At 36.4% G+C, this 23748-nt stretch overlaps 1 protein-coding gene across 1 annotated transcript in view; it reads left to right on the top strand.

The window, feature by feature from the left end:
• DNAI7 (dynein axonemal intermediate chain 7) overlaps window positions 1-23748 on the top strand; it is a 74084-nt gene that overhangs the window by 12973 nt on the left and 37363 nt on the right. The window contains exons 3-9 of the mRNA XM_082635821.1: window positions 3084-3168; window positions 5520-5611; window positions 7613-7714; window positions 8753-8890; window positions 13699-13845; window positions 17014-17117; window positions 18788-19097. Of these exons, the coding sequence (XP_082491947.1) occupies window positions 3084-3168; window positions 5520-5611; window positions 7613-7714; window positions 8753-8890; window positions 13699-13845; window positions 17014-17117; window positions 18788-19097 (978 nt within the window). The remainder of the gene's footprint in view (window positions 1-3083; window positions 3169-5519; window positions 5612-7612; window positions 7715-8752; window positions 8891-13698; window positions 13846-17013; window positions 17118-18787; window positions 19098-23748) is intronic.

Raw genomic sequence — 23748 nt, forward strand, 5'->3', positions numbered from 1 at the left:
TCTCTAGGAGTAATTTTTTTGGTAAGTCAACATAATTTTTGGCATATGTTGTGGAAAGAATTCAAAGAACTGCACGATACAGCTGTAACAAACCTATTCCCATCGGCTTTGTAATATAAACCAAATTTCTCATTTCTTATAGCTATAAAAATTAAAATAGAATCTGTCTGAATCCTTGTTTCATTCAGCAATAGCTAACATTTATTCTTGGATCATGAACTGACCAGGAAAACGAAAAAACCCAACAATCTCATCAAAAGGCGCATATCTAGTAAAGTTTTACTTTTTATGTTTTAATATTTACCTATCAAAATTTGTAATATAAAATGTTGCTTTGTTCAATTGTGTACCGAAAATAATTATAAAATTAACTCAATCCAGAGCAAAATTTGTACTGCTTAGAAACTTAGAGTCAAGGAAATTAAAAATTTCATACATATTTTTATAACATAAATATGATACGAAGATCAACAAAAATTGTTCAAGTGTATTACACTAGGATAAGATTCTGTGGGGGAAGTGGAATGGAAATATGAATTCAAAGAGAAAAGGATTAAAATTGTTATTAAAGAAAAGCTTGTTCGTATTTTTTTATTTGCTATTGGCCGTCAAATCACTATAGTATGTATCAATAGATCCACTGGATATATTTTAAATAGTGATGGATATATTTAAAGGAGTGATGTAAAAGTTTTCTTTTATATATAATATACTAGAAAGTACAACATTTGAAGTTATTTAAACTTGTGGTAAAAAGTTTTCAATGTCAACTTAAAAATGTGTGAAGGGGGTACATAGCTTTTCAAAATCCTTTTAGGGACTATATGAACAAATAATTTTTAAAGTTACTAATCAACTACATCTGAGGAGGAGAAACCAGAAAAGAAGTCTAAGAAGGAGGGAAGAAGCAAAATCAGATAGTACCAACCTGAAGGCCTAATGAAGAAAATATTTCAAGATGGAAGAAGAAAGTTTCGTCAAATGATGATAACAGATGAGTAAAATGAGGGCTGAAAATTGGCCATTGTCATTGGAAACATGGCCATCTTAAGGTTCCATGACAAGAGAGGTTTCAATGGAACAATAAAGATGAAAGCCTGATTAGAATGGGGCATGCAGAAAATGGGGACGTGAAAGCAGTGGGCAACTCCTTTTAGGCAGTCTAATATAAAGGGTAACAGCATTGGAGCAAAAGTGCAAGAGGGATGTGAAATCCAGGGAGGGAGAGATCTATGAATAACAAGAGGTGTTAATTACAGGACCCAAGTCTTATATAGGCAATAAGGGATAGGATCTACTGTAAAAGTGGTGGATTCAGACTTAAATAGCAGAAGGTACATCCAGTTCATCCAGTGTAACAGGAAGGGAGACAAAGAGGTAGATTAAAAGATCTGGTGTGTAAAGGAGCTTATTCTTAAAAGTTTCTAGTGATGTAAGAGGTAAAGTCAACAGCTGAGAGTAGGAAAGAGGAGAGGATTTTGAAAGAGTGAAGAGAATGAAATAGCAATAGGAATGCTGTATGGTGCTTAGAGCCTGTTTAAAATGTGTGCTCACAAATTTGAGCTCATGTATTTTTCTCTGGCAAGGTCCAGCTGCTCCTATTGCTAGCTCAGAATAAGTGGAGAGTTGGGTTTAACTAGCACTAGGAATTTGCCGGCTGAGCTTCTCAGAGGGAGAGGAAAATAGGGGAGGCAGAGATATATAAGTGCATGATTATGTGATGAACTGTGAAATCTAACCAGGGTAAGGAAGAAGTGACAGTATGCGGGGGTTGATGAATGGTGAAAAAGTGATAGGGCTAATGGATTGGAGACTCCAATGGAGCATCCTGCAGTAGATGAGCCAAAAAGAGCAGGTGGTCATCCAAGAGTCTGTGTATCCCTAGGATTAACCACTCAATTGATTCCTAAATTTAGATGGTGCACTTCTCTTTCCATACTCTCCCTTAGGGAAAATGGAAGGGAGGCGGTCATCACTAAGGTAGTTCTCAAATCTGTATTCTGTAGCCCTGATCTCTTTGCTACATCTCAGTTCTTCAGTTTCAAAGCCTGCAAGCATTGCCTGGATGCTCCACCAGCACTTCATACTAATTAAATTTCTCTAAACAGTTTCTCTTTCAAGTTTGCATCTTCTGGACTACTATTCTTCTTTTTTGGTTCTTCTCTGACTCCTTCCTCTCCATGATTCCAGTTTTAATCATTATCAAATAAGTTAGCTTATAAAATATTTATTAGATCCATCCCTCATCTGCATTTCCACTGTCATGACTTTATTAATTATTGTTAATAGTAGCCAAAATGTATCATCTTTACAATCACTTTTTCCCCTAACACCAGGTTTGTTTTCCAGATAATAGCCACAGACCTGGAAAGCTTTTAGGGGGTTTCCAATTCTTTAGCATAATGTCCAATCTCTACAGCATAGGCTCCAACCTTCTTTTCCATTCTCATGTCCATCATTACCTCTTCTTGGGGTTTTCCTAGGGCCTATCCAGTGCTCTCCCAACTCAGTATCTTATGCCTGCCTTTCCCCCTTCTTGGAGTATCTTCCTCTCATATCTGAATGTTAAAATCTTTCGGGCACAAACTTAAATACTAGATACTCCATAAAAATTTTACTTGATCCCAGCTGTTGAAAACAATTTGGCCTTACTCCAGACTTGCAAAATAACTCTATATCTGTTAGTCATAAAAATATCTTTAATTTTTATAGACATGTAGCAGGGTTAAAGATATTTTTACATATGTTTTATTTTAATCCTTACAAAAATGAAATGAGGTTTTATTTAGCACCACTTTAAAGATGTGAAAACTGAAAATGAGAGAATTAAATTGTATATACTTGTCACTGTCACTCTTGCCTTTGAATAATTTGTATGTTAATTTTCCTACTTGTTTCCATACTTTGTCCTCAAGGCACTGAGTCAAGGCTTTGCACTTAATAGGCAGTCTTATTTGAATGAGTAGAAGACTGGATTCATGAAAGTAAAAGTGTTTTTCATAATTGCTAGTTGAGGGATATGTGTTTTTAAGTAATTTGAGTACATGTGAATAACCTTTTTAAAAATTGTGGCCTTTATTAAGTCTGGCAGAAAGAAAAAGAGAATCACCAAAGCTGACCGGTTGAAGCAGCTACAAGAGGAGGAGGAGAAACGACAAAAGGAGGAAGGTATAAAACACACAGTGATAACTATTGTCATATGCAGGTAATACTAACAATAGGTTTGTATTTCTGTCATCCAGTCAATACTTTTTAAAAACAGTTTTCAAAATTTTTAATTTTTTGAACTTAATCTGTTTTATAATAGCTATTTACTATTTAAAGGGTACCCAGAAACTTCTGTTAGTACACGCCAATCATTTTCAGATATATCTTGAAGGAGAGTTGCCAGTTAAAATACAGGATGCCCAGTTAAATTTGAATTTCAGATAAACAGTGGATAATTTGGGATAATTTGCCTCATGCAGTGTTTAGGATATACTTGAACCAAAAAAAAAGAGTCCATTGTTTATCTGAAATTCAGATTCATCTGCGCATCCTATATTTTTATTTGCTAAATATGGCAACCCTATCTTAATTAAGTATAAGATGTTTATACTTATTGATTAAATTAAGGGCATTGGTACTGATTGTGCAATAAGAATTCTGAAACTCAAATTAAATATGGGGAATATACACTAGCAAGAAATACACAGAGCAGCCTAAGTTCTTATAGTTTAATAATATTTATTTGTCAAGTTTAAAGAGGACTTTCATTTGTTAAAGAATGTCAAGTAAAAATTAATGAAAATTTGGTCATTTAAAATAATAAAAAGTGACTTTAAAAATCTGAATAGTTTATAAAAATAGAACTACCATATGACCCAGCAATCCCACTACTGGACATATACCCTGAGAAAACCATAATTCAAAAAGAGTCATGCACCACAATGTTCATTGCAGCGCTATTTACAATAGCCAGGACATGGAAGCAACCTAAGTGTTTATCAACAGATGAATGGATAAAGATGTAGCACATATATACAATGGAATATTACTCAGCCATAAAAAGAAACGAAATTGAGCTATTTGTAGTGAGGTGGATGGACCTAGAGTCTGTCATACAGAGTGAAGTATGTCAGAAAGAGAAAACAAATACCATATGCTAACACATATGTATGGAATCTAAAAAAAAAAAAAAAGGTTCTGATGAACCAAGGGACAGGACAGGAATAAAGACACAGGCGTAGAGAATGGACTTGAGGACAGGGGGAGGGGGCAGGGTAGGCTGGGACGAAGTGAGAGAGTAATATTGACATATATACACTACCAAATGTAAAATAGATAGCTAGTGGGAAGCAGCTGCATAGCAGAGCGATCAGTTCAGTGCTTTGTCATGACCTAGAGGCGTGGGATAGGGAGGGTGGGAGAGAGACACAAGAGGGAGGGGATGTGGGGATCTACACATGCATATAGCTGATTCACTTTGTTATACAGCAGAAACTAACAACACTGTAAAGCAATTATACTCCAATAAGGATGTTAAAAAAAAAATCTGAATATTTCAGGTGGTTGTAGCTTTTAGCATGAAGAACTTCTGTTGATTCAAATTCAGGTTTTAAATGTCTGTTCTTAGTTTCCATGTTGATTTTTTAATGTATAATCATATAAATCTTTTTTAGGTGACTCATGATAATAATACAGTATCAGGATCTACATCTTGGGGAATGTTTTATTATATTGGGTTAAACTCATAGTCTTCAACATATATTTCATATTTTGTTTTTTAATAGTGAAAGCAAGGGAAGATTAAGATAGTTACTTCTGATAATGTAGATATCACAAGATTATGGAAATCTTCTGAAGATTTTACCTCTTAATTACCCATGATAGATTTGTCATTTTTCATTGATTAAACTCATTATTGGATTGCTATAAATTTTTTGGAGAAGAGAAATATCATTGTGGGCCAGAAATTTTGAGTCATGTTACTTTTTTTTTTTTTTTTTGGCTGAGTTAGGTCTTCGTTGCTGTGTGCAGTCTTTCTCTAGTTGCAGAGAGTGGGGGCTACTCTTCGTGGCAGTGCGCAGGCTTTTCATTGCAGTGGCTTCTCTTGTTGCGGAGCACAGGCTCTAGGCACACAGGCTTCAGTAGTTGTGGCACGCGGGCTCGGTAGTTGTGGCACGCGGGCTCAGTAGTTGTGGCACGCAGGCTCAGTAGTTGTGCCTTGCGGGCTCTAGAGCACAGGCTCAGTAGTTGTGGCGCATGGGCTTAGTTGCTCCGGGGCATGTGGAATCTTCCTGGACGAGGGCTTGAACCTGTGTCCCCTGTATTGGCAGGTGGATTCTTAACCACTGCGCCACTAGGGAAGTCAGAGAGTCATGTTACTTTTTTGAAAGAAATCTAGCAGTTTTATTTCTACCACACAGTAAAGGTTGTGACTTCTATCAAATATTCCACCAATACTACATCTTAAATATTTGAAATAATTTTAAGTGCTTAAAAACAGACTAAAAATTTCTTTTGTTGTTGTTCTTTAGAGGAAGCCCGTGTGAAATATGAAAAAGAAGAAATGGAAAGACTTGAAATACAACGAACTGAGAAAGAAAAATTGCAAAAACTTGAAGCAAAAGTAAATAAACATTAATGCTATTATTACTGAAGACAAACTATGTGGCCATCAGATCTGTTTGGCCATTTAACATCATTCTCCCCCATAGCTACCAGTAATATTTAGGCCTATATGAACTGGTTTAATTCATTTTATCCTACCATAAAGTTATGGTGGGTAAATTATTACCCACACTTCACAGATCAGGAAATTGGTGAATAGAGAGATTAAGCAGCTAATAAATTTCAGAGCCAGGACTTAGACAGAAGTAGTCTTGCTTCAGAGCCCATGCTTGTAACCATTAAGTTATTATTCTCAATCTGTCGTATAGATAATTAAATAGGGACCAAAAAATGTTCAAATTCTACCTCTCCTTTTAAAATTTCACTTCTCTTTTTCACCAGAATTTTTCATTATTGGCTCAGTAGTTCTGTGATATTTTAATCTCAGGACAAAACCTCATTACTATTAAAAAGTGAAGATCCCCAAGGAGTTTTTGTTTATGTTTATCAATATTTACTATATTAGAAATTAAAACAGAAACTTAAAAACATCTATTATATTAATAGAGATTAAACATTGTTAAACATAAACATGAATAAAAAGTAAATACATTAACATATTTAAAAAACAATTACAGTATATATTTATTGAAGTATAATTGACATTTAAAATTATATTGGTTTTAGGTATACAAAATAATGATTCGATAGTTGTATATATTGTGAAATGATCCCACAATAAGTCTAGTTAACATCCATCACCACACTTATATATATATTTTTTTAATTAGGGAAATAAGTGGCATTGTTTATATTTTTTAAATCTCTTTAATCTCTGACTTAACAGAAGACAACTGGATCTCATACCTACTTCATCATTCCATCTGTTACAATGTGTTGTTTTGACTGAAGTATGTGAAGAAAATCTGACCTCACACAGATAGGTAGTTGGAAAAAGGAGGAATGTTGTAACAGCCTTTCAGATAATTGTGGATATTCTTCTTTGATACTATACTGAAACTAGATAGGTGGTAGCACCTTAATGTGGAATCTGAAACCAAATCAACGAACTTTACCTACTCTATTATACTAAATCTGTTCTTACACTTTGAGTAGATCTTGTATCCATGCATGATTTTGCAACATCATGCATTGATTGCTTGGAAAAAATTGGTTCACTGAATTATTTGCTTCCAAATGTTGACACATTTTTATCATCCATTTTCCAAAAAAAAAAAAAAAAAAAATCACATACATTAGTATCATCTCCAGTCAAATCAGAAAAGTTTTTAAGGATTGGGAAACTGTCAGGCTCCCTAGTGGTGGATATAGGTTTTCTAAAATTCAAATTTTTATTTGAAAGCTTGAATTTTATCACTGGCAACAAATACTTTGAGTTGTTTCCTGAAAGTGACATGCTCAATTCATTCATTTTTGACAGAATGTCTGCCAGAATACTCAAATAGTTGCATAAATGTTTATTTCTGAAGATAGCATTGTCCTTTGTTATGTAGCAGAAGTGCTCTATGCATACTTCCCATTTTATCACACGGAATATTAAAAAGACATATAGTTAAGGTTTGACATCTAATGAAATTAATAAATTTCACTTCTTCATCAGGTCATTCTTATGTGAAACTGACTGCTATCACCCCTCTCCCCGGAAGAATATGACCACTAGTATAGCTTATGCCTTGATTTGCGCTAAGGCGCCAGCAGTTTTACACCATCTTGCAAATGTGTACACTGCAAAAAAAGCAAATAAAGTCTTAGTATTATTATTAAAATAGATTTGACCTCACAGATCCTGAAAAAGTTTGGGGGACCCACCAGGAGTCTGCAGATCACACTTCGCACACCACTGTTTCAGATGAAAACTTTTGGAAATATCAGTTACATTTAAACTGATTGTAGTATTCATCTTGAAATTAAATACTTGTCAAGTAAATTTTAGGTTCTACTTATGAAACACAAAGCTGAAATTAAAGAAGGTGTCAATGTATCTATCCCCATGAAACAGTATCTAGAAAGAAGAAATGAAGAGCTTGAAGAACTTTATTTATTGGAGGCATGTTTTCCTGAAGCAGAGAAATTGAAACGAGACAGTAGATTGCTTTCTCAGGTAAGACCGATTTTATTTATTAAGCTAATACTTTTGTACCACAAGAGGGAGTTATAATCCAATATCTGTTTAAATAACAAGAAACTTTAAATTTGTCTATAAAAAAATCTCGAATCTGACAAATCTCTCTTACATTGCTTGTAGCAAAGTAAGTTCATATAGCTCTGTAGAAATCTATTTGTCAGTAATAAGATCCTTGAAATTTTTATATCCTTTTACTCTGATTTAATTTGGGGGAATCTATACTGAGGAAATTATCCTAAATTAAATTATAAAAAGTTTGAGCCTAAGGCAATCTAGTGTTGCTCAAAACAGCGTAACTTTGGAAACAATGTAGATGATTATCGGGATAAAAAGGAAAAACTAACAATATGGCAAAAGATTATAGTATAATTTAAAGCAAAAAAATTGTAAGTACAATATGATTACAAATGTAGAATTTGCATAGGCTACAAAATGAATGGAAGGACTAATACTAAAATGACAGTGGCGGGGGCTTCCCTGGTGGCACAGTGGTTAAGAGTCCGCCTGCCGATGCAGGGGACACGGGTTCGTGCCCTGGTCCAGGAGCATCCCACGTGCCGCAGAGCAGCTGGGCCCGTGAGCCTGTGCTCCGCAACGGGAGAGGCCACAACAGTGAGAGACCCGTGTACCGCAAAGGGGGAAAAAAAAAAAAATGACAGTGGCAGTTAACAATTAGTAGTCATTTGAGAAGTAGAAATTAGCTCGAGTGTTGGCTTTTGTACATACAGGAGCTGTATGATTAGAGAGGAAAGCAAAACAAAATCAACTCATAAATACTTTTTAAAAATAAAAATATGACAATAAATAGAATTTCTATTTATTTGAAATATTGAGGCTTTTAAATTATTTTGATGAAGAGGAATTTGGTTATTTTAGAGATATCTCAAGTAACTAAAGTCATAATATGTTTTTTGCCTAATATGGAAAACAAGGTTATAAGCTTCAAAAAAGAAGTAATTTAATCTTTGGTTGACTTTTCATCAGTGTGAACCTTCAAACATTTTTATTCCACAGTGGAAACACTACATTCAATGTGATGGGAGTCCTGATCCTTCAATATCCCAAGAAATTAATACTTTTATTAGCTTGTGGAAAGAGGAAACCAATGAGACTTTTGAGGCAGTGACCGCGAAGAGTAAACTAGTGCTAAATGTAAGTATTTAAGTATTATTCTGTAATTTTAAATTATGTAAATTACAATTGTCTGATATTGACTCTAAAAATAGAAATAAATTAAATAAAGTATTTTTCAGTTAATAACACTACTACTTCCTTGGCTGTGGAGAAACATATTTGCTCATATTTTTGTTTTTTATTTTTGCCACTCCTAAAAACCTCTTGCCACCTTAGGTAAGATCAGCCTAACATAAATTTGAAATAGCAACTGTATGTATATCTAATTCAAGAAAATATCAAGTTGCATCCATTTATGTAGATAACTTGAGTGCAAAAATGTATGATTTTATCCTCAGCCAGAATTGTGCACTATTCAGTGATTCACTACACATGTTTTTTTTTTAATGTTAACTATGAGCCAGGCACCTCTGTTAAGCACTGGAAGTATAAAGATGAATAAGAATATCCTACCTTCTGTTTCTGCAAATAGAATGGATAGGCTAACCTGAGGAGCTACCACATTACAAATGCACTTAAAAATGCTAGGAAAAAAATTTAACGACATTTAAATCCATTGCCTAGCTCAAAAGAAGGCCAAGGAGAATCTTGGAGGCCATAAAACAATTCAGAAAAGTGGGCAAGTCTCAAGGTCAGTGGCCTCCCAGAGAATGTCTGTTTGTTAACCCTTGGTGGCTTAGCACTGGTTTAAAGGGAAATCAGGAGGCAAAGCCTAGGGTACAAGGAAGGTAGCAAGTTGGATCAGAGACGCTTTTATGGCTGGGAGCCTCAAAAAGGGAATGTGGATAGGTAGGGGGAAACCTGCTTTGCAAAGGGAGATAGTAAGAGCTTGATTGGCTCACGTTTAGCTCAATGAAGGGAAAACAAAAATGTCTGTACTGAGAATTCTTATTAGTGAGTGAGTCAGGAGTTAGATTGAAGAATTTATCAGAATACAGCACAAAGAGATAAAGAGATGAAAAATATCAAAGAGTAGTTTACAGACATGTATGATGAAGCAAAAAGGACTAAATGTATATTGACAAGGAGTCCAGAAGGAGACAGAGAGACATAGAAGAATGAGGGAGAGGGCTTCCCTGGTGGCGCAGTGGTTGAGAGTCCGCCTGCCGATGCAGGGGACACGGGTTCGTGCCCCGGTCCGGGAAGATCCCACATGCTGCGGAGCGGCTGGGCCCGTGAGCCATGCCGCTGAACCTGCGCGTCCGGAGCCTGTGCTCCACAACGGGAGAGGCCACAGCAGTGAGAGGCCCGTGTACAGAGGAAAAAAAAAAAAAAAAAGAATGAGGGAGAGACAATATTCAAAGAGATAGTGGCTGACGATTTTCCAGAATCCTCAGAAACCCAACGAATCCCAAGTTAGGATACAAAGAAAGGAATCCACACTTAGACACACCTACATAATATTAGAAACTAGAAGGAATTCACTCCTCTTGGTCCTTTTATCCTCTAGTGCTTTTTGTTTCCATTTCTGCCATGTTGTGCTTCTTGTCACTGTGGTTTACTTCTTCTCCATGTTGCTATAAAATGGAATAACTCCAGACTGTTAAGGTCATAACATGCTCGCCTAATTTAATCTGGAAAACAAGCTTATGAGATTCATTTTACATATGAAGAAACGGGTTGTGACTTGCTTACGGTCCCCTATGAGACCTTAGATGGGCATTACTCTGACTTTCCAAAGACTCCAAAGAGCCTCCCATGAAGTGTTTGGATGTTAATGGATTCATCATACAGTATTCTTGCCATTGCATATTCCCTCTCCCAGGGAGGCTGCCATAGCGTGATGCTGGTCCAGGAATCTGCTACTCTTTGATTAGCAGGAAGGCAGCAGGAAGTAGTACTAAAGTTCACCAGTGATGAGCTGGATGTGACACCTTCCTGTTATGAATGTGGGATACAGAAGCAGAAGTAATGAATAGTAGGGAAGATGAGAAAAGGATAAGTGAAGCAAAACAGGAGATAGATGAGTAGAGTAATCAATAATAATAGGAAACTAAAACAGGAAGCCACAAGACGAACAGAAATAATTGGATAGCAATGATCACATGGTAAACACCAAGTTCCAAATTATCAAATTTATTTATTTGACAAACTCTTATATAATATTTACTATGCCAGGCTTTCTCAGCCTGGTTCAGTTTATTCATGTTGTTGCTGAATTCCCCCAATAACCCTGTGAGGTATGCACTGTTATCCCCATTTTACAAACAAAGAAGGTGAGGCACAGAGATGTTAAATAACTTGCCCCAAATCACACCACTGGTAAGAGGTGGCAAGGATGGAAGCCCAGCTTTCTGGCTTGAGCCCATACTACCCAGCTATCTCTCTTAATTTAGAAATTTTCTGTATGTTATCTATGTCACTGTTCAAAATTAAATGTTGCTATTTATTAGTTGTTCCTTGATCATGCTGTACCTTAACTTCTCCCAACACTCTAAATATCTCTCCACTTTCTTCCTGCTTGTGTGATTTCTGAGAAGTTGGATATAATTCTTAACTTTGTTCTTCTAAAGGTAAGGTGTTTTTTTCCCTTTGGCTGCTGTCAGGAGTTTTTCTTTATCTTTGATTTTCTGTATTTTGAAAATGGTATGCTTAAATAGGTTTTTTTTGGCATTTATCTTGCTTGGTGTTCTCTGAGCTTCCTGGATCTGTGGTTTGGTGTCTGACATTAGTTTGGGGGAAATTCTCAGTCATTATTATTTCAAATACTTTTTCTGTTCCTTTCTCTTTCTTTTCCTTCTGGTATTTCCATTATGTGTGTGCTTCCTTTTTTTTTTTTGTAGTTGTCCCAAGGTCTTTGGATATTCTGTTCTGTTTTTTTAAGTCCTTGTTCTCTTTGCTTTTTGGTCTTTTGAGGATTCTACTGATAAATCCTCTTGCTCAGAGATTCCTTCCTCAGCTGTGTCCAGTTAAGGAGTAAGTCTTTCAAAGGCATTCTTCATTTCTGTTGCAGTGTTTACGATCTCTAGCATTTCTTTTTGGTTCTTTCTTAGGATTTCCATCTCTCTGCTTTACATCGCCCATCTATTCTTGCGTGCTGAGTGCTTTATCCATTAGAGCCCTTAGCATATTAAAAACAGGTGTTTTAAATTCCTGGTTTGATCATTATAATATCCTGCTGCGTCTGGTTCTGATGTTTGCTCTGTCTCTTCAAATTGTGCTTTTTACCCTTTGGTATGCCTTGTCATTTTTTCTTGATAGCCAGACATGATGTACTGGGTAAAAAGAACTGCTGTAAATAAGCCTTTAGTAATGTGGTGGTGAGGTAGGTTGGGGGAGGGGAAGAGTTCTGTAGTCTTGTCATTAGGTCTCAGTCTTTAAATAAGCCTATGCCTCTGGATGGTGAACTTCACAAGCATTTTTAATTTTTCATATCCCCTCTTAGGTGAGAGGAAATGGCTAGAGCCAGCTGGAGTTGGGTATTTCCTTTCCCCCAGGTGAGTTAGGCTCTGATAAAATTCCAGCAGGTTAGGCTCTAGTTAATTAATTTCCCCTGAGATCAAGCCTTGTTAAGAACAGAGTGCTCTGTGGTATTTCAAAATGCTTCCTTTCCCCCTCCTCCTGCCAGAAGCGGGAGGGAATTTCTTCCCCCATATTTATTGTGGGGACCTGGTTGAGCTCCTGCAGGTAAGTCTCACAACACTATGGGCTCTCACCCTCCCATGACTTCATCCTCCGGGAGGTTTTTTTTTTTTTAATTTATTTTTATTTTTATTTATTTTTGGCTGTGTTGGGTCTTTGTTGCTGTGCATGGGCTTTCTCTAGTTGCACTGAGCAGGGGCTACTCTTCGTTGTGGTGCGCGGGCTTCTCATTGCGGTGGCTTCTCTTGTTGCAGAGCTCTAGGCACACGGCCTTCAGCAGTTGTGGCATGCGGGCTTCAGTAGTTGTGGCACGTGGACTCAGTAGTTGTGGCACACGGGCTTAGTTGCTCTGTGGTATGTGGGATCTTCCCGGACCAGGGCTCGAACCCGTGTCCTGTGCATTGGCAGGCGGATTCTTAACCACTGCACCACCAGTGAAGCCCCCCACCCCGGGAGTTTTTAACTCTCAGAGTTGTCCACCCTGAGTTCCCAGCAATTCATCGTTTACAGTTCGGGTTTACAGACCTGGCACTGGTTCCTGCAGTGGTTTCTGCTCCTGACACTCTGCTCTGATAAACCAACTCCCTGTATTCACCTGTAGGTCTCTCCAATCTTGGGAACAGGGATTTGCTCTGTGTCCTCCCCTCTTTTATGGATCAAAGAATAGTGGTTGGTTTTTCAGTCTGTTCAGCTTTTCACTTGTTAGGATTGAGTGGCGTCTTCCAAGCTCCTTACTGGTGGAACCAGTTTGCCTCAGTTTTCTCATCTATAATATAGGCACAATAAACAGTAACTACCTTATAGAATTATGATGAGGATGAAATGGATTAAAACATATAAAGCATTTAGAACAGTTCCTGGCAAATAGTAAGCATTCAGTAAGTGTTAGTAATTCTCCTCCTCCTCCTCTTCCTCTTTCTCCTCACTCTCCTCCTCCTCATCATATTGTTATTGTTTCTATCCTTCCACAGTCTTAAGTAGTGACAAGCTGTGCCTCCTCTATCAGCTCGCTAATGACAGCTCTGTTACACATAGTATAGAATTCTTATAGTGAAGTTTTGGGAGGAAATATTTTATTTTTCCAGGATCTTAAATAATAGAATAAATACAGGAAAGTATTTTTATATGTTTTACTGGTGATATGTTCCTCAATTCAAAAGTGATAAAACGTCCCCCATTTCACTTTTTCTTTGTGTGTCAGATTACTTTCATCGTAAATTTTTGCTTTATATTTTTACTTATAGTTAATTGAGAAATTGAAGTTAATTTTATTGGAAACTCCATCATATGATTTGCAAGAGAAAAATATAATACAGTACCAAGAATCAATTCTAGAACTGCAAAAGCTCCTTCATCTTAAGTTTAACATAGCCACAGAAATACTTCTCAGAGTAAGTGTGATATTTTGCTTTATATGTTATTATTGACTTTTGTAAGAGTTAAGATTTTATATGGTATAATTTTTAAAGTCCAGTGTCCTTTATTTTTTTGAAGATGTAAAAGGTTATGGAAAAGTCAGTAGAACAATTTAAGGCACATGTATTTATCCAGATTTAACAACTGTGAATATTTTATTTTTAAAGAAATGAAACATTATCAGTATAGCTGAAGTCTAGATTTTTTTTTCTTATACTTTCTAAAGTTTACCAGGACCATTATGAAAATAAATTCACAAAACCTTGTATGTTAGCTATACACTCTAGATAAATCAGTTGACACAAGATTACAATTACTGGTAGTCACTCTATTTTTCCCAAATAGCTTAGCACTAGTGATAATATTCAAGTAATCATAGAGCCATTGTTATACCTAAGAAAATTAATAATAATTCCATAATGTATTCCAATATCCAGTCCATATTTAAATTTTCCCTAATATTCCATGAATATCTTCTATAGCTGTTTTTGTTTTGTTTTGTTTTTTAAATCAGAAAACAATGTAAGGTCACACCTTGCTTTTGGCTATTTTCTCTCTTGGTTTCTTTTGGTCTAGAACACAATCACCTTTATAGGCTTGGGTAGAATATGTTCTAATTATGAAAAGAACTGTAAAGAAGGCTTATTTTTAAGTTTATTCTTGGCAGTAATATTCATATTATAATTTTGCAGCTATTTTATCTATATTGTAAGAAAAAGCCAGTAAGGAAATGTATTATAATTATTAGTAATCAAGATTTTTATTCTAAGAGAAAAAAAGATATATAGAAGAAAAGAAGTTTAGAAAAAAATACTGTAATGTTAAATTTGTAATGGAAGTATCAGTATGAAACAATTTCTTTTTATTCCATAAAAAGGAACCAGGTCTAATTGTGGAAAATGGCTGATTCAAGTTTGGGGCAGGGAAAGTGAAAGATAAGGTTGTTATTGAAAGATGAGTTTGAGTTATCTTTTGCTAGAAAACAAGTAAATACTCAAAGACTAATGGAGTCGTAGCCAAAGAGACAGGACTAGCTTAAAGAAGCTCCCACTGATCAAGTTGGGGATAATTTGAATATCAGAAAGAATAATGACTATAATTGATTATAGCAGGCGTCCCCAACCCCCAGATCGAGGACTGGTACTGGTCCGTGGCCTGTTAGGAACGGGGCCACACAGCAGGGGGTAAGTGGTGCATGAGCGAGTGAAACTTCATCTGCCGCTCCCCATTGCTTCCCATTGCTCACATTACCGCCTGAGCCATTCCCCACCACCACCCCAGTCCATGGAGAAATCGTCTTCCGTGAAACCGGTCCCTGGTGCCAACAAGGTTGGGGACCTCTGGATTATAGAACCTTGAATAAAATAAAAATTCATGAGTCTATAGTGATATTCCAAAATGGAAAGGGGAAAGTGGAGTGGCGGGTAGAGAGAACAGTTCTTTACAGAAGAATACCACCTGATGAATGTGGAAGGAATGATCAGTAAGATAATAACCATTTTTCAATCCCCAATATAATAACTGATAAGGATCATCAATGGCTACCTCAATAAGTAGGCGAAAAGTTTAGGAACACATTATTCTCATAGTGCCAAAGTATTAGACCACAGATTACTTACTGACTAGGATAAATGTACTTTGCAAGGGGAGATAGGGGTAGTCACCACGTTAACTAAGTGATCAAGTCCACACTGTTAACAGTAGGACATCATATGCCTCCTGATAGTACGCAATGTGAGGAACACAACATTACCTATTGTGCCTTCTTGCCGAAAGTTGTTCATCTAATCTGATTAAACCTACCTAGACCTAACTTCCGGTGTACAAAAAATAAAGGGAATAGCGGAGCAAGTTAAACCATGAGGAAACAGCTAGATAAATTCACAATGTGGAACAGTTCTTCAAGGCAATTTTCCTGGGCACTTCAAAAAGTTAATGTCACAGAAAAAAAAAAGTGTGGGAGAACAATCACTTTTATTTCTTTTCTTTTTTCTTTTCTTTTTTTTCTTTTTTGGCCACACTGGCATAGCTTGCAGGATCTTAGTTCCCCCACCAGGGATCGAACCTGTGCCTCGTGAAATGGAAGTATAGAGTCCTAACCACTGGACCACCAGGGAATTCCCAGAACAATCACTTAAAAAAAAAAAAAGTAATAAATTCAACTCCCAGTACATTTAAATTTTTACATTATAGGAACCAAATACATATTGACTTATTTAAGCCCTTTGAAAGAGCTAATATCTTAAGCAATAGGCATCAAGCTATGTAAGTCTTTATAAAAGAATTCTTAAGAACATCCTTACATTGTGCGTTTAATGTTGATTATCAAGTATTGGACTAGTAAAACACATGACTCATCTGGATATTTTGTTTTCTAAACTTGGTATGTTCAGAAATAGGCTAACTTTTGCAGTAGCATAATCTACATTTTAATAAGGTAAGGATAAAGAAGCATGTATATAGTTAAAATGAAAAGTCACAATAATGTTAAAATTGAAAAGGGTAACCTAAGAGTAATCCACAAGTGCTACCTGGGAATACAGGAGCAACTTCAATCCTTAGACACCGTAAGAGAAACTGAGTAGAAAATGGGGAACACATTTAGTTGAGTAAATATGTTTTTATTGTTTAGAGAATTTTTTAAAACAATTCTTTGTTATTTTGATTGAACCTTATTTTTACCCAAATTACTCTTTTATTTTTATTTTTTTCAAGGTTTCTTTTTAAATTATTATTTACTTTTTGGCTGCGTGGGTCTTCATTGCTGTGCGTGGACTTTCTCTAGTTGTGGCGAGCGGGGGCTACTCTTTGTTGCAGTGTGCGGGCTTCTCATTGCGGTGGCTTCTCTTGTTGAGGAGCACCAGCTCTAGGCGCACGGGCTTCAGTAGTTGTGGCTCTCGAGCTGTAGAATGCAGGCTCAGTAGTTGTGGCACACAGGCATGTGGGATCTTCCCAGAACAGGGATCGAACCCATGTCCCCTGCATTGGCAGGCGGATTCTTAACCACTGCGCCACCAGGGAAGTCCCCAAATTACTCTTTTAATATTGAAGGGAATCCAACACCTAAGTGATGAAGTAACTTATCTAAATTGCATAATTTATGAGGCCTCTAATCTTAATAATGTTTTCTTTTTCTCTTACAGCAAGCTAGTACTTTAGCAGATCTGGACAGTGGAAACATGGAAAAAATCATTCGAGATGAAAATGTGACTCTATATGTATGGGCAAACCTCAAGAAGAATCCAAGGTATTCCCATGGGTGATACTATAGGTCTGAAGACATTATAGTCACATGACCAGGCAGATGCCTGTTGCGTTACAGCATGGCATACTTATAAAAACCCATGTTAGAAAGTCAGCCACCTGGGGTTTGACTCAGAGACCTGCCATTTATCTTAGGCAAGTTATTTAGCCTTGTTATGCCTCAGTATATCAACAGTAAAATGATGATTATATCACTTAATAGGATTGGGCTGAGGATTAATTGTTAACACATGTAAAGGTCATACATAGCGTGGTGTCTAGCACAAATATACACTGACTAAATATCAGGGTCTTCCTCTTCTTTTCACCCACTTAACCTCCCTCCCCACCAAAAAGTAGAAGTGGTAGGTGCCTTCTACATGGCAGTCTGAAACTTTTAAAAAATTTATCTTTTGTGAAATGTTAATACTTTCAAAAAAGAATACTTTTCATATTTATTATTTTTTAGATAATTTAAGTGATGTTTCCCTGATTATTTTCAACAAAGTAATATCATTCTGAGGAATGATAGAGATAATGATAAATTCACGATTACTTGGTTGCTGCTTTATCTCAAATGTTTCAAAATAATTGAGTTAGTATGGCAGCAAGTTTTAGGAAAAAATGATCTGAATAAAAGTTAGGAGGCCTAGGTTCTGGTCCCAACTCTGAAAACACTAGTCCTGTGACAGTGGAAAGTATTGGACTTTATTTCTGATATTTAGTAAAAGTAAGGAACAAAGTTATTTTCCAAGTTACATTTGCTACAAAATACTCTGTGGTTTAAATCAGAGTCAATATATTAATATAACCTTTTTCATTGTAAAATATGTTATATCCAGAAGGATGAAGGAAATTAATCTGTATAATTTTAAAAGAAGACCAGTAAAATGAATATCCCTGTATTAACTATCCAGGCTTAAGAAGAGAATTAGATGGTATCTTTTACTAAGATAAGGAATAGTGAAAGCAGAACAAATTTTGTTTTACTTTGATGGTGATGGTGAGAGAGCAGGGGGTGGTCAGTATGATGAGCTCAGTGTCGGACTTGTTGAGTTTGAAGTACCTATGACACATCAAAGTGCAACTGTCTGAAAGCATTGAGAGAAATCTGAGTTGGAGACATATTTTGCAGAGTCATACAGATTGATAGTTCTTAACTTTTGGGGAGTCATAGACTCTTATGAACTTTATTACACATGCTCACACATATGTAAGGGCATTTTCAGACCTTTTAAAGTTCATTCAGGGATGCTTCTTCCCCTAGGAAACATAGAACTCATGTTAAACACTCCTGATAATATAAATAATAATTGAAGTCATAGAAATAATAATATCCAGAGACAGTATGTAGAGGGAGAAGAAAGAAGGGCTCGGGATGGAGAGTCAAGTAACATCAACGTTTAAGGGATGCTTAGGAAGGAGACCATACAAAGGAAACAGAGAAGGAGCTGCCAGAGATGGAGGAGAAGAGTATGGAGTCATGGATCCCAAGAGAGAGTTTTGAGAAGGTAACATCAGCAACTGGATCCAAATGCTGCAAAGAAAGCAAGTATGGGTCAGGACTCAAAACTGTGGCGAAATTAAAGTGGAGAGAAATACTGCTTAGGTATAAGTTTACAACAGACATAGAATTTTCTAGAGCCTCATCCTTGTTTTTAAATTAATTAACAGGTACAGAAGTATCAGATTCTCTGAGACACAAATTGGATTTGAAATTCCAAGGATATTAGCAACATCTGACATTGCTCTACGACTCCTACATACTCACTATGATCATGTCACGCCGTTAGGCCCTGTTCCAACAGCATCACAAGAACACACTTCCACGGTAACTTACTTTGGCAAAGACGAAGTTAAGAGTGTAGAAGCAGCAGTCAGCAAAGATCTCCAAGAAGAGTATAAAGAACAAGAAAATGAGTCTAACTCAGTTCATGAGGAAGAAACAAAAGTTGACGAACAAGGTGGTATTGAAGGACAAACGGTAGGACACTTATTTTTTTTTAAATAAGAATTTAATTGCATTTTTTTTATTTTAATTTTTTTGGCTGTGCCGTGCAGCATGTGGGATCTTAGTTCCCCAACCAGAGATCGAACCTGTGCCCCCTGCAGTGGAAGAGTGGAGTCCTAACCACTGGACCACCAGGGAATTCCCGAAGACACTTTAAATGTACATTTTTTTCTTCATGTAACAGGTGTTATAGATTCCCTTGGTACATTCTCAAGATTTTTTCCTAAACAACTAGAAACTGAAAGCTACTTTCTTGCCAATGGCTCAGTTTTCTGTGTGTGTGTTTTTTTCTTACCTTCTATTCATACTCACTATTCATAGTTGAGCCTGTTGCTTCCACATCCTAAAGTTGAGAACAGGAATTGCTAATTTTTATTTTAGGTTCACTCCCAAAAAGCTTTGAAGCAATTTAATTTGTGCATATTTATTATATTTCAAACTCACTTAAGGGAACTTGTGATAAATACTTTCACAAACTTAAGGATTATCTTACATTACTCTTACTTCCTCAGCTTTTGGTTTTGTAAGAAAGAATTATATGAAGTAAAAACTGATATTTTTTAAACTGTTGTACTCTCTTAAAATTTGACATCTTTAGATATAATAATATGTTAGTTGAGCAATTTAATAATCATATCCTGTTAGTTGGTTTCTGTTCTTTTTTTCTTTCTATTTCAAGGATTTTCAAGCTACTTATTAAGGTAGAATAAATTGTCCCTTTAGAATTTAGTAATACTTTCTCAGAACTGAGCAGCTTTCTGTTTGGCCATGGACAATTTGCGTTTTAGGAAGGACCAGGTTTTCCTACAAGTACTTAAGATATGAAGTGTACTGGTTTATTGGTTTGTTTTCTTTAAACAGAGGTGAGGGTTAAGAATTAAGTTGAATACAAATTTGAAATCAGAATAAGGATTATTAGATATTCTAAGCACATATTTAATTGAAAAATTCCATTTGATTCCACCAGAATCAAAACTTATAATGATTCTACAGCAATATAAAAAATGGATAAGACATGATGGTCAGTACAAAGAACAGTATTTAGAGTATGATTACAATGATGAAAAAATTAAAAAGGCATAAGGGGAGGAGAATCCAGAAACCTGTATATAGCTGATATTTCACAGAGGTGGGAAATAAGTGATTGGTTCTTCTTTAAAAATGTGTCACTTTTAAAGGAATGTTTTTTGAGCAATCTGGTAGCTTTTATAATGAAAAAGTTCATTTTCCCTCTCAGGTAGTGTGGTAACATTACTAGAGTTCAACAATATTTCCAGTTTTCTTCCCTTTCCTGGACAGGAAGGGAAGAATTACACTGCTCGCCCCCTTGAAATAGGGGTGGCCATGTGACTTGCCTTAGCTAGTAAGATGTGAGTGGAAGTGACACACTGATTTCTAAGGGAGGGAAAATAAAGAATGAGTAAATGGGTGCTGGATGTTACATTATTTAAATGTGCAGTAAAAAATAAAATGAAGTCCCATAAACTTACAATAAAATTTGGTGGGATTTGTGACTGAAAATTCATGAAAACAAAGAACAAATTAAAAACTATCAAAATTGTTGGATGAAAAGAGTATCTAAAATGTTTGGTCTTGATCTGATAAAAATATTGAATAACTTCTGCTCCTCAAGTTCCTTGATCATATTTTATGAAAAACCCATCAACAGTTTACCAAAGAATTTGACATTACTAATTTAAAAGTTATGAAACAATAATTAGAAAACATATAATTTGAAATATTACTTGAATATAGATGGCTAAAGCAATTCTTCCTTATGCATGTATGTCTCAGTTAAAGCAGCCTTATGCAGTAATGACTCATTATAGTTCTGTGTATAAAACTACCAAAAACAGTTTTATATTAAATATATCATCATATGAATTCACTATAATACCAAACAGTGCAGTTATATATTTTTCTCCAGGTCCATCATCTATTAGAGTAAGAAGTCATTTCCTTTACTCTCAGCTGGTGAGCTCAAAGTTACCAAGCTAAGCTTTCCTCAGTTAAATGACCCTTTCCAACATGTTTAACTATATCTGTTTTTTTTCCTATTATTCTTTAATGTTTTATTGAACCATTTCAATTTATAATGATGACTACAGGTATACCAATGTTAATGTTGATAATGCCACAAAAGTACGTCAAGGAAAAGCATTCTACTGGATGGTAATGAATATTTTATGGAATACTGAAGCTTTTCTCAAATAAGTAGCCTAGGAAACCCAGAGTAAAGATCAGACGATTAGTAATATAGCAGAAATAGTTTTACCCTATGAAACTTCACCACAGCCTGGGAAGCTTGACTGAGAATTGTGTGAATGGTATATGGAGGAACCTGCCTGGCAGAACTTTGTTATCAGGGGATTGAAAAAGAGAAAATTGCCTAGCAGATGAGCCTAAACTTAATTTAGTTAGCACCCCTATTTCCAGGCACCAGTCCTCTCATCACACCAAACAGGCATGTGTGTAGATGCTTATGCTTATGGATGTGTGCTCTCCCATCCTTCCAAAACCCCCACGGCATTCCGAAAAGTTAACATGAGTAATGCTGAAGTAGGGATGATTTCCACAGAAGCAGAAGAATCCCATAGTAGTGCCTAAGTGTACTGAGGCAGGTGGGAAAAGCCATCTCCTGTGCTGAAAGAGGATTGTTGGGGCAGGGGGGAGACAGTGGCAGTAAACTGCAGAGAGTGAAGAATCAATCTCCCACCTCAGAACCACTTGCCCTGCTAAGCTGGGGAGGAAAGGAAAGAGAGCTGATAGAAACAGTTGTTAGCTGGGCCTCCACTTGTCACTAATTTTGAACAGAGCACATTTGTAGAGCATATTTTGTAAATATGAGTAGGCTTCAGGGAGCAAAAATCAGTGGAGGGACTTTCCCTGGCATCCCAGTGGTTAGGACTCTGCACTCCCACAGCAGGGGCCACGGGTTCCATCCCTGGTCAGGGAACTAAGATCCCACAAGTGGAGTGGCAAAAAAAAAAAAAAAAAAAAAATCATTGGATTTATAAAGAGAGTCAGCAGCTCAAAAGAAGGGGATAAAGATAATTTGGTGGAATTTATGGGGGGAAAAAGTAAAATAAATGGGGAAAGAAATAGGAGATCCAATATCTATGTAAAAGAAGTTCCAGAACACAAAGGAAAGGATGAGTTTAATATAATGATTGGTACTGCGACCGCTAGCTAAGCTATGAAATAAATTTCCATTCATACTTCCCTCTACAGACTAAAAAAAAGTAACAGATTTTATTTTTTGTAATATAAAAAAACTAATCAAAAACTCATAAAATAATAAAAGTATTTGAAGAGAATGTAAGGAAGTTATTTTATCATATTTACTAAGAAGTTCCTTCTTACTTATTAGTGCATCAAAACCAAAACCATACAAGAAAAGGAGGTTATGAATTCAAACATTTGTATAGCCAAATAAACCTCACTGTAAACAAACTTGAAAGACAATGGACTGGGAAAAATATTTAAACATATAAAACAAATGGTTAGTATCCTAATATAAAGAACTCATAGCTGTGGAATTGGCTCCGGGCGCAGCTGATGGGAGCCCCGTCTCCTCAGGACCCGCTGGGGCTTTGGCTTCTGGAACATGTGGGACTGAGTCCATGCTGACAGCTGGGCTTCGGGACAAGCTGGGGTCGAGTCCACACTAACAGAAGCCAGGTCTCCTCAGGACCTGCCGGGTCGTGATGCCACTGAGGGAAAAGGCCGCACCGCACAGCATGGGGGACCCTAGTTCCCTGACCAGGGATTGAACCCACATCCCCTGCAGTGGAAGCGTGAATTCTCAACCACTGGACTGCCAGGGAAGTCCCTGTCCTTTATTATAAAAAGGTTTCCCTCGAGGAGCAAGAAGAACTACAGTCCTGCAGCCTGTGGAACAAAAACCACATTCATAGAAAGATAGACAAGATGAAAAGGCAGAGGGCTATGTACCAGATGAAGGAACAAGATAAAACCCCAGATAAACAACTAAATGAAATGGAGATAGACAACCTTCCAGAAAAAGAATTCAGAATAATGATAGTGAAGATGATCCAGGACCTCGGAAAAAGCATGGAGGCAAAGATTGAGAAGATGCAAGAAATGTTTAACAAAGACCTAGAAGAATTAAAGAACAAACAAACAGATGAATAATACAATAACTGAAATGAAAACTACACTAGAAGGAATCAATAGCAGAATAACTGAGGCAGAAGAACGGATAAGTAACCTGGAAGACAGAATGGTGGAATTCACTGCTGTGGAACAGAATAAAGAAAAAAGAATGAAAAGAAATGAAGACAGCCTAAGAGACCTCTGGGACAACATTCAACGCAACAACATTCGCATTATAGGGGTCACAGAAGGAGAAGAGAGAGAGAAAGGACCTGAGAAAATATTTGAAGAGATTATAGTCGAAAACTTCCCTAACACGGGAAAGGAAATAGCCACCCAAGTCCAGGAAGCACAGAGAGTCCCATACAGGATAAACCCAAGGAGAAACACACCGAGACACATAGTAATCAAATTGGCAAAAATTAAAGACAAAGAAAAATTATTGAAAGCAGCAAGGGAAAAACGACAAATAATATACAATGCAACTCACATAAGGTTAACAGCTGAT

The sequence above is a fragment of the Mesoplodon mirus genome (genome assembly GCF_964341445.2).
Source record: "Mesoplodon mirus genome assembly, chromosome: 11".
NCBI lineage: Eukaryota > Metazoa > Chordata > Mammalia > Artiodactyla > Ziphiidae > Mesoplodon > Mesoplodon mirus.